This window comes from Epinephelus moara, chromosome 22 (genome assembly GCF_006386435.1).
Source record: "Epinephelus moara isolate mb chromosome 22, YSFRI_EMoa_1.0, whole genome shotgun sequence".
Classification (NCBI taxonomy): Eukaryota; Metazoa; Chordata; class Actinopteri; order Perciformes; family Serranidae; genus Epinephelus; species Epinephelus moara.
Genome location: NC_065527.1, coordinates 1,331,083 through 1,342,604, shown reverse-complemented (window position 1 = coordinate 1,342,604; position 11,522 = coordinate 1,331,083). Strand labels below are relative to the sequence as shown.

The 11,522-nt window shown below is 46.6% G+C and overlaps 1 protein-coding gene across 1 annotated transcript in view; it reads right to left on the bottom strand.

The window, feature by feature from the left end:
• Positions 1–11,522, bottom strand: part of gabbr1b (gamma-aminobutyric acid (GABA) B receptor, 1b) — a 208,197-nt gene that overhangs the window by 136,096 nt on the left and 60,579 nt on the right. The window contains exon 7 of the mRNA XM_050035420.1: positions 646–806. Coding sequence (XP_049891377.1) covers positions 646–806 — 161 coding nt within the window. The remainder of the gene's footprint in view (positions 1–645; positions 807–11,522) is intronic.

The window sequence follows — 11,522 nt, the reverse complement described above, 5'->3', positions numbered from 1 at the left end:
AGATGAAAGTTTAGTTTGAATCACCAACTCTGTGAGAGGACACCAGTTTAAACCTCCAGACTAACATGTTGCACATGAAGAAACAAGTTATGTTTCTGCTTCTTAACAGTCACATGGATAAGTCAGAGTTTACAATGAACCTGGGGACAAATCCTAGTTGGCTCACATTAGTTATTTGTTGAGAGCATAAATAGAGAGACGTTGAGCTTTTCAGATGATGATCAGTAAGTGTGTGCTCGTAAATCAGCCCTTAAACCTGTCACACACTGCTGGAGACATGACACACACATTATTTTATACAACCTGTCACCTTGAGTCTGATTTATGATCCATGAATCAGCCTCACTGGATCAGTTTAAACACATAGAAAACATTGTGACTAAAAGTCGACTTTAACTACTTGACATTTTGTCTCAAGTGTCAGACTAACCCTAAAACAGCTGTCAGACTGCACGGCACGCTGCTCCACCTCTTTAGCTCTAACTCGCCTCAGTTGGCCTTAAACTAATGAGGTGAAATCATTTGTATTAAATGAGTCAAATTAACTCAAAAATTGTTGATTTAACATTAAACATTGTGTCAAACTAACAGCATGAGTTTATGTGTTGCTTCACAGTGACGGCCCAGAGTGTGTCAGTTACTCACCATACTGTCATAGTGGATCAGCTCCAGCTCGTAGTCCGGCAGGATGTCGGTCCTCTTATTCACCAGGTCCAGAGCCATCTGAGCGGCGGGCATGCAGGCTTGTCCTCCGGGCCAGCCTCCACTCATGGGGAACAGGGCTCCGATGTAGAGCTTCTTCTTGCCTAGAGCCGGGCAGGAGCAGGAGAGGAGCACAGTGAGGGTCAGGGTCAGAGACCTGCCGAGGAGACTGTGGCAGAGCCGAGCCATAGCTGCTGCACGCTGAAGGGCTCGCTCACTTTATTCCTCCTGAACCGATCAGCTTTGAGTCTGTACCGTTTAACTGTGCGTGGTCAGGGGGAATGAATTCCCATGTGCTGCACACGGTGGCGTTCCTCAGAGACGGGGGCACATGGAGAACACTGAGTGGCTCAGTTTATAATGAGCTGATGCAGAGACAGCATCTAACAGCTGACAGACCCTGCTGTGAAGTCTCCAAGTCAGTCAGCCCTGTGACACTGAGCTACTCTGCCAGAGCAAAAACCATCCTGTGCAACTCATTCAATGCAACCAATGAGGAGCAGAGGAGAAGTGAGGAGGTGAACACACAGCTCCTCCACGTCACAGACTGAGCTGAAAATCAAGCCGCGGTGAGGTGATGAAATCCGGCCGCGCTGTCCGAGGTGCTGAAACTAAACTCCGCTCGTTATGTCACCGCGCGCCTTCACCTCCTGATGAAGGAGCCGCACGAGGAGTTTTATTGTGTCCGGATCCTCTCGTCATGCATCTGCCCTTCCTCATCAGTCCGCCTACACGCTCACGGCTCGTTAGCACGCGCACAACACGCTGCTGCACGGGAACACCACAGAAACACGACAGATGTCCGTCTGCAGTAATCCAATGGCGTCGATGTGAGGAAGATGAGGATGAGGATGAGGATGATGATGCCACAGCGGTGCTGGAATGCGGTCGCTCGGTCGGCAGAGAGCGGAGCAAATGACGGAGCCGTGTGAGCTCGCAGGTCTGTGCGGTAGATTGTGGCGGACTGCAGCAGCATGAGAGAGTGTGAGAGGAGGAGGAGGAGGAGGAGGAGGAGGGATGCTCAGTCTCTCCGTTTCACAAACCACTTTGAATTTGCAATCCCTTAACACAGCCCCGCTCATTTATCTTTCCTCCTCCCGCCATCCATCCCTCCCTCCCCCCTCCTCCTCCTCTTCCTCCTCCTCCCGCTCCTCCGACAGCAACCCCCCTCTCCTGCCCTTCATCCTCCTCCTCCTCCTCCTCCTCCTCACCGCCAGGTTACATGGACAAATACTAATGAGGCGTCAGAGTAACTTCACCTCGTGGACTCAGGTGCTCACACACACACACTTTAATCACATTCTTCTGCAGCGACTGTATTTCTGCCAGCGTGGAAAAGCCTCATTAAGACTATTATGGGATGCTTTAATTGTCCACTGAATCTCATCTGGTCATTTCAGCTCAGTCACACAGGGACCAGGGCCGGATCCCAGCCAACATCTGTATGTGGGGCCCATGTGGGACTGTCCACAGGTTCCATATTGGCCCCGTGACATTTACCAACATGGGTGGGTTCACTGAAGTGGGCCCCACGAGGGTCATGCTGTAGAGCTGCCCCCTAACAGACGACCAAATGTTAGTCGGCCTGAAGGTTATTAGTTGGCAAGATTTCATTGGTCGCTTAGGCACAAAAAAAAGACAACAACAACAAAAACAACAACAACAAGAGTCCCGTCTGACTTCAAAGTCGTCAAAATCCGGTGCTTGGGCAGTGACATGTGGCGTCAGAAACCAACAAAAAAAGGCATCCTTTGACGTCGGCATGATACGCCGCTGGTTGCTGTTATAGTTTAATGGCAACCAGCGGCGACAGGGGGAAATGCAGTGGGACAAGGATGAAAGTTAAGGCAGCGAAAGTTCAAGTGGGGCGGGAGGGAGGGATGGGTCCAACAAACTTTCATTCAAGAGAGCGGTGTTGGTGTCCTGTAAGATTGTAAAGCCAAACCCTGTTGTTTTTTCCTAAACCCAATCACATGTGTTTGTCATTGAAGGAAAAAAAACGTGTGCTGTCAACAACCAACACACCCAGGGTACCTTGGACGTCATATGCGGACGTGGTAAGTCCATGACCAAACGTGGACATGTGACGAGGTCACAGTGTGGATGGGTTGCAGAGGGAGATATTTTGTGATCAAGGCACATCTAAGTGGCAGCAAAATAACTGAACCTTCGCTAGAGCTTCATTTTGGAGCCTAACTAAGTGATCACATCCAGATCTAGAAGATGAAAGTCAATATTGCAAATCTCAGTGAAATATGGTCTAAATGTGAATGTAAATAGTCGGTGAAAGACCTTTCACCTTTGAAGCAGTTCTAAACGTCTTTTCATCGGTGACCAGGTCATGTTTTAAATGTCTTCTCAACAGAAAAGTGCTCGCTGGGATGAAACAAATTTGTTTTTGTGACATGCTGATACAACCACATTTTACCAGGTTGAAAATCGGTCAGATATCAACCAGTTTGCAACCAGAAAGCAATGTTGAAAACTCACAGGTGAAATGGATAACCTTATAATCAACTGCATTTCATTTAGGTGAGTGTGTTCCAGGGTTCTGGTGTCGTGCATGATGTCTGGCATGGCTCACTGGGAAACACGAAAACTATGATGAAAATTTCTCATCAATGACCTTTTTTTCATGATGAAAACAAGACGATGACGCGCTAAAAATAGATCTTGATAATGAACCCAAAGACACAATCTATGTTTCATGTTCATTGACGAGACGTGACAAAAAATGTGGTGGACTATCGGACATTGTTCTTGTAATGATCTTCAGATGCCACATGAGCAACAGGCTGGTAAACTCCAGTAAATAGTCTGCACCAGGATGTTTGGGTTGGTGCGAGTTGTGAGCTGTAATTCAGCAGTAAATAATCAGCCGTGTGTGTCTGACTGTGGATGGTGGAGCTGCTGAATGGATTTGTGGAGTTTGTTAGTTGCAGTTAGCAGCTAGCTCCGCTCGCAGACTTCACAGCTTCACCCCGCAGGACTCCACTCAGTCCGGACTGGAGAAGGTTTGTGGGTTGATGGTGTTTGACAGGCAGGTAGGAGGCTCAGTTATCTGTGAGTGTAGCTGTGCTGTAAGTAAACAGTCTGAACTCAGATCAGTTTTCTCTGACAGAGATGAAAGTTTAGTTTGAATCACCAACTCTGTGAGAGGACACCAGTTTAAACCTCCAGACTAACATGTTGCACATGAAGAAACAAGTTATGTTTCTGCTGTGAGTCGGGAACAGGTCTGTCCTGGTGCTGAGCTTTAACGGGTATGAGCAGGTGCAGGACTCTGGTCTGGTGACTCCTTGTCATCCCAAACAGGTGGGACATTCTCAAAGGGAACGTTTTCATGGATTCAGCTCGTTCACTGTTGTTTACTTCATGAACCAACACAATCTTTTAATTCAGCTAAGAGATCTTATTGAGCCTCAGTGAATCATGCTCTGCTTCTCCCCCACACACTCCTACATTTACACATTTCTTCATTACTGACTCTTCCTCAGAGCGGTGATGCCTTCCATTTTGTCCGTGTGTGTGTGTGTGTGTGTGTGTGTGTGTGTGTGTGTGTGTGTGTGTGTGTGTTGAGTGTATCTTTAATAATGTAACAGCACAGTGACGGGCTGACACCGATCCCTCTCTCTTCATTCTCATTTATTTTGCTTCTTTCTTCTCGGCCGTTCCTTCCTGTTATCTGGTGGTGTGGCGGCGTGATGTCGATCTCTCTCTGCTCCATCCTATTTCTGTTTCCAGGCGCAGCTCTTCACACGACCGGCTCTCATTTTCTCGGGTGGGCTGATATGTATCTCCCTGTGCCTCCTCCTATCTATTTCGCCATCTCTCTGGGATTATCCATGCTGCTAGAGAAGAGAGGCATGTATCTGTGCCTCCCACATCCCTCAGCTCCGGCTCATTTCTATCAACAAACTGTGCTGTCGTTTGCTGTGACTTGGGAGCAGACAGCTCAGCACACACAACTTGTTAAACCAGTTTCCATGGACATGGAACTGGGAAGACGACACAGTGCTGTAATGCCTCCCGATTTGTCTGGAGTCCCCCCCCCCCCCCGCCCCAGCAAATTTGAGTAACACTGAGCAGAGCTAATAAGTGATTCTGGCTTCATAAATAATATTCTAATTTTATAAAATGGAGCACTTCATGATGAAGAGGGTTAAAGCAGAGCTGCTGGTGTTCAATGAATACAATTAAAGAGCTTAGGAGAGTTCACTCGTCTAATCCTGTTCCCCTCTCTTCTTCAAGTGAAGGTCATTATGTGCAAGGCTTGATTTCTTCATATACAGGGCCAAATTAACCCGCTGGGGCTGCTGGGTAAAAGCCCCTTCCCTCTTTGTCACTGGTTTACTGGATGTCACTTCCTTGTAATAGTAGAGGGGTGATACATTCCAGTACAGGACTGGCAGTCACATCACAAAATGGTCACCATGGTACACACTGCATCTCCCAGAATGCCCCACCACTCACAAGTGTAGGTGCTTAAGCCACCTAATTGAAGCAGGACTGAGGAGCAGAACAAAGGCAGCAGAGGGACGGAGAGAACACAGCTGGAGGAGGACCGACTCTGAAGAGACCAGAGACGTTCAGGACCGTTTCTCAGGCTGCTGTCAGCCCTAGAGTGGTCTCCTCTGGTCTGAATCAGGGACTCATGTTGTTCCAAAGTTGTATAATTGCCTAGAGTTGGTTCGTGTTCTCACGGCAGCATTTACAAGAGGACCAGATCAAATGCCTTGTGTGAGAAAGCTGCTCTTGATTGGTCAGAATTTCCATGTGGGAAAAATCCAGGAAGTAAAGCAAATGTTGAAGAAGAGTACACTTGCAAGATAAATGTGACACTTTCTAATGTCACAATGGAGGGACAACTACGCAGGTTGATTTTAGCGCTGCTCATCGTGGACTATATTGCTGTCATTGTTCATTTTAGTCAAACCATACAGTTTGAAAACAAGGCGCGGCTCCAACTAGAAAACAATGTTTTGATGCATTGGATGTGCTGAATGTGCATATTAAGGCAGTACAGGAGGAGGTGCACATTAATAATCCTCCAGGACTGTAACATGCTCATGTTTAACCCAAACAATGTGTCATGTGACTGCAGTTGCTTCACATCCAGGTCGGAACACCTTCTCACCACAAACCAACCGCACCAGAGTTCCTTTGGAACCAGACTGAGACCACCTCTTCAAGAAGGTCTCGGTCTGGTTGTTTTGGTGTGTTCACACCTGCACAAACGAACCGCACTGAGGGGGCAAACACACCTGAGTTTGACTGAACTGAACCAAACAGGGCAGGTGTGAGACCAGCCTCAGAGACTAAAACCTGTTCAAATGGCAAAAGACACCTTAAACTGAGCCTTTTTATATTCTGTTTGAAGGAAACCTTTTTGTCCTGAAAGATGTTTAAACTTTGTTCTTGGACTTTGATTTTGGATTAAAAGAATTACCTGAGTTAACTGTGAATAACCTGCTGAATGGAGAATAAGGCTCCGATCACACAGAAACCGTTTCAGCAGCTCGAGGAGGCTTTCTGTTATTGTTTTCAATGAGAATGAAGCTTTTTGCTCGCTGTTTTAGCGTTGCTACGCGCCTTGTGTTTCTGCACTCTAGGCTGGAGCACTCTGAACTCCTCGAGTTGAAAACAACTCAGCTCAGAGCAAAAAGTGCCCCATGTCATCTCCACATTTTTTCCCCATTGTTCAATGGGATGATTTGAGAGGCGGGGCTTCTGTGGTGGTCACGACAACAAGTGTACAGTTGGTAAACAATGGAGGAGAAACTGGTGGTAGTGGTTGCTGGATACCCAGAGCTATACGACTTTACAAAGCACAGTTAGCACCATCTCAATAGAAAACAGCAGATAAGTGCAGTACTGTAAACGTCCATGATGGAGGAGAAGCTCCTGGACCAACTGGTGGTACTCCCCATGATCCAGCCTCTTTTTTAGGGTCTCATGTACCCACACAGATCTCTGTTAGAGCTACAGCACGTACCCTTAGGAACTACATACTGGTAGAAGACACAGGACATGAACCCTGGTCTCCACAGTGTCTAAGTCCTGAGCTCTGTTCATGGTCCATCCCCCCAACTACCACCTCTCTACATTTTCTGTGTCTCCCCAAAATGCATTAGGAAAACCAAATTAGTGGCACAAATGTTTTTTTACAGTGACTCCCTTTAGGGCCCTTCACATTTTTTAACCCGATTTGTTATTTATCAATTTATATTAATTCAGTCAGGACAACTTCAATCAAAGAAAACTTTATTTCCATTTGCAGGATTATATTTGGTGGTATGGCTGTGTACTGGGCCTCTCTGCTTTTCTTTGGGCCTACGCAGAAACCCTAAGGCTGAGAGCACACCTCCCTGCCCTTCCTCACGCACATGAGGAAAGCTTGGGTCAGAGAGAGCACACCTCTCTGCCCTTCCATGCGCCTACATGGAAAGCCTTAGGCAGGGAGAGCAGCAGCAAAGAACCCGTGAACAGAACAGAGCAGCATCAATGACAAACAGAAATGACATTGATAAGTCAGACACAACATAAAAAGGAGGAGCTGGGGTGGAGGCAGGCCAGAGCAGTTTAAATAGGGCGCCCTGAATGAGATGTGCTGACTCCCCTCCATCAATCAGCTGATCCATTAGCTGATTGGGCTGCTTGAGATCAGCTGATGTAGCTGGGACGTGAGCTAAGCCTGACATCGTGTCCTGACTGAACTAACGCGATGCTCTATTTAACATGTTCAGCATCAGGACGTATTTGACAGTCGAGTCTTTAGTGTAAAACTAAATAACAGTGATCACTTGCATGAACCTCTGCTTCGGAAATGAACTCTAATTTTTTGAACAATGGTTTAAAAAAAGCTGTCAGGCCCAGTTTAGTTAAAAGGAACGGCGGATCAAACAGAGAGCTGCTGTGATGCTTCATCTTTTGTTTTGCCTCCTCTGCTGTCTTCTCCTCGTGGTCTCTTTTTCATTCCTATATTTTCCAAGGCACAACATTCCCTCTGAATATGTTAATTGTATGAACCAAATACTGAGCAAATTCCTTACAGGTGAAAACATTCTTCAAAATGAACCTAATTCTGATTCATTTCTTCCGCAGCTTCTCAGATGAGCCGATCTGAACGAGGTTAATGTGGAGACATTGCAATGCAAACACGGCTGCCTCTCTTTGTTTGTGTTTCATGCACAGAGGGACAATCTCTCCCCACTGTCTGTCAAAACTGAGTCCCGTCAGGGTTGGCTGCATGAAACCACATTGGCATGCAGCTTTCAGCAGCGCTCCAGAGACGAGTGTCAGCCATGTTGATAACAGAGGGGAAAAAAGAATGGAAGAAAAACTGCTGGGTGAAGAGAGCTGACAGCTCGAGCCTGGTTCTACTGCAGATGGGTCAGCACCCGAGTCCTCAGGGGTCAGTAACTGGGTTTTTACTGTTCGTCAGTGGCTTGAGTTTTCACTCGCCAGCTGCTGGGTTCTCATTGGTCAGTTGCAGAGTCTTCACTGGTCTGTTGGTTTTCACCCATCAGTCGTTGAGTTTTCACTGCTCGCCATCTGGAAGTTTGGGAAGACTCCCGAGCCGCTGATCCATTCCAGGCCGGAGCAGCTGGTGACCGTGGAGTTTTTATTTTTCCATTGCTGATGTCAGTAGTTAGTCAGTAGAGTGCAGGCAACCAATCAGCCGCTCAGGCTGACTGCGTCACTCTGGACAATTCTTGTGATTCCAGTAGATGCAGCATTTAAGAGCTCTTCAAAAGCATCCCAGAGGTGTCCCAGAAATACCAACCCATCCTCACTGTGACCTCGTCACATGTCCACGTTTGGTCATGGACTTTCCACGTCCACATATGGCGTCCAAGGTACCCTGGGTGTGTTGGTTGTTGACGTTCTGGGACACCGTGTCAACTTCAGCCTGTTACATGCATTGTCTGTTTTCAAAATACACTTCTGTTTTCACAGGAACTTGACCTTTGACCACCAAACTCTAAAGCATTCATCCTTGAGTCCAGGTGAACGCACAAACATCCACTTGGACTCAAGGATTAACTGATTAGATTTTGGTGGTCAAGGGTCAAAGGTCAAGGTCACTGTGATCTTGCATCCATCTCATTCTCGTGAACATGATATGTTAAGAACAGCTTGAAGGAATTTCTTCAAATTTGCCACAAACGTTCACTTGTACTCAGCGATGAGGTCAAAATCACTGTGACCTTTTGTCTTATTCTTGTGGAGGTGATATGTTAAGAACACCTGGAGTGAATTTCTTAAAATTAGGCACGAATGTCAAGGATGATCTGATTAGAATTTCATAGGTCACTGTGACCTTGCGGACATCTAATTCTTGTGAAAGCAGTATCTCCCGTGGTAGATTTCTGAAGAACACCTCAAGGGTATGGCTTTAAATTTGACACAAACGTCCACTTGGACTGAAGATTTAACTGATTAAAATGGTGTGGTTGAAGGTCAAAGGTCAGTGTGACCTCACATAACATGTTTTTGGCCATAACTGAAGAATTCATTCACTAATTCTGACCAAACTTGACACAAATGTCTAACAGGATAAAATAATGAAGGTCAAAAGGTCAAAGGTCAGCTTGACTGTGACATCATCATGTTTTAACGTCATATCTCAGGAACAGAAGGGGAGACATTTGGTCAGATACTGAATTGGTGACTCTAAGCGGACGTCCGCAAGCCCTGTGCGCACACACCGGTGACTGCTCGGCATGTATTTTTCACATCGCGGGGATTTTTACAGGAAACTACAACGCGGAAGTGCGCTCGACTATGAAAGCCCGAATGACTGCGGCCATTCCTCACGGAGTAGTAGTCTCTGCATGTTTCTCCTGTTTATAGAAGAGCATCAAACTAGCTGGTAGCCCATCTCACACCACTGTAGCAATCCTATACTGCCCTCGTGCGGTTAGGAGCTGAATTGTCAAATAAAGGGGGGAAATAAGACGGCAAATAGTAATAGTCGCATTAAAAAATCGATTTTTCAAAAATAAAACGACTATTTGAAATTCGAAAATCGTGACCCACCCCACCCCTGGTGGGCGGGGTCATACAACCACAGGGTGGACTGGTGGGCGGGGTCATACAACCACAGGGTGGGCTGGTGGGCGGAGTCACACAACCACAGGGTGGAGTTTGTTTCTCCACTCACAGACTATCATAGAAGAGTTTTAGGTACAGTTTATTGTATGTTTGCTCATTATTCTCAGTAACCTTGCTGTCGAGGGACGACACCGTGTTACACACACGCTCAGTGGAAAGATGCTCTTGCACCCTGTCAGACTCGTACTCATGCTCTGAGATGATGAAATGCAGCACAGGCATTCACCCTCCTTCCACCTGAGCCCAGAGGTGCCGAGTCTATTGCCGAGCTCTCTTCTTCTAAGTGGGACTCGGTGTCTGAAGACAATGCCAATAAAACAGCCATTAAACTAAACTGCTCTTGTTACCAGGGGAGGTGAATTAAGGTGAAACCTTAATTATCGGATTGTGTTAGCTTCACATGGCGATTTCCCGGAGACAGGAAGTGCTTTTTACCCTCCCGACGGACCCTCACTCCTCACGTATGCCGGCTGTGGCTGACATCTGTTAATGACAATAATGAAAGTGGCCGGGTTTGTTAGGGCTCTGGGTTTTAAACAGAGGCAGTTAGAGAGCGGTGTGGATGAACGGAAGAGAAGGGATCTTTAAGTACTTGCTTGTGCAACAGTCCTGATAGGACTCCAGGAGCTGCAGGCTGCATCTGATATTCATGGGCTTTCTGTCCCTGGCTCAGCAGTGAGCCTTTAGGGTTGTTCTAAAATAAAGCACAGGCTCAAAGTGACGATGAGATGAGAGGGAAACATCACAGAGCTTCAGTCCCAGTCAGATAACACATCTTACTTTATTACCATTATCACTTAATGCACTGCACTTAGAAACAGAGAGGTTCACCTAAAGCTCTTAATTCTCATTATATAGTGACGCTGTAGTGACAGAAACATGCTGCAGTAAAGACTTGGTATGAATTATATGAATGGACCTGAGGAGAAGGCTTGTGGCATAGAAGAGACCAGTTGTGTCCTGTTTCGAGGTCAGTGCGTCTCTCCTTTGGCTGCCAAAAGCACCCCGCAAACCTCATTAACATTTCACACCATCTGCATCATATCAGGACAAAAAACAGGCAAATCTGGTCTTGAGACCTCGTTTCCACTGGCACTCTGCTGCTGAATGGCACTGCGGGCATCTACGAAGGCGGGACTTCAGCGGAGGCTGTGAGGCCTCGATCAATTCTTGGGGGTTGCTGTGATTGGTCGTGCTGGTTGCCAGGTCACACGGGGGCAGCATGTTTGGCTGCGCAGGTTGCTAGATCACTGCAGGGCACCACAATTGGCTCAACAGGCTGCCAAGATCGCTGCAGGCGGAGAGATGTGCTGCTAGAGAGCGAGAGCTAAAAATTACCACTCAGAGAAAGAGAAACACAACAGCTCAGATTTCTCTCCAGCAACGAAACATGTCCGCATCAGAAGACACTAAAGTCTGAACAGCTTGATATTTAAACTGTTTAGTGATGCATCTACTTCCTGTTTGTTTGGATAGCAAAAAAACACTCCACATAAACTGTTATTAAACTGACACTGCAACAATAGAATCAGCTGTTAGCCTAGCTTAGCATAAAGAGTAGGGGTGGGCGGATTGACACCAAAATATCAAGACTCTTGATGCTACATTTTCATTTTAGAGATCGATCCTAGAGTGAACAGGATCAATACCAAATCAGAGATTAGTTTCTGTCTGTGCAAGCAACAATCTGTTGTTGTGAACAC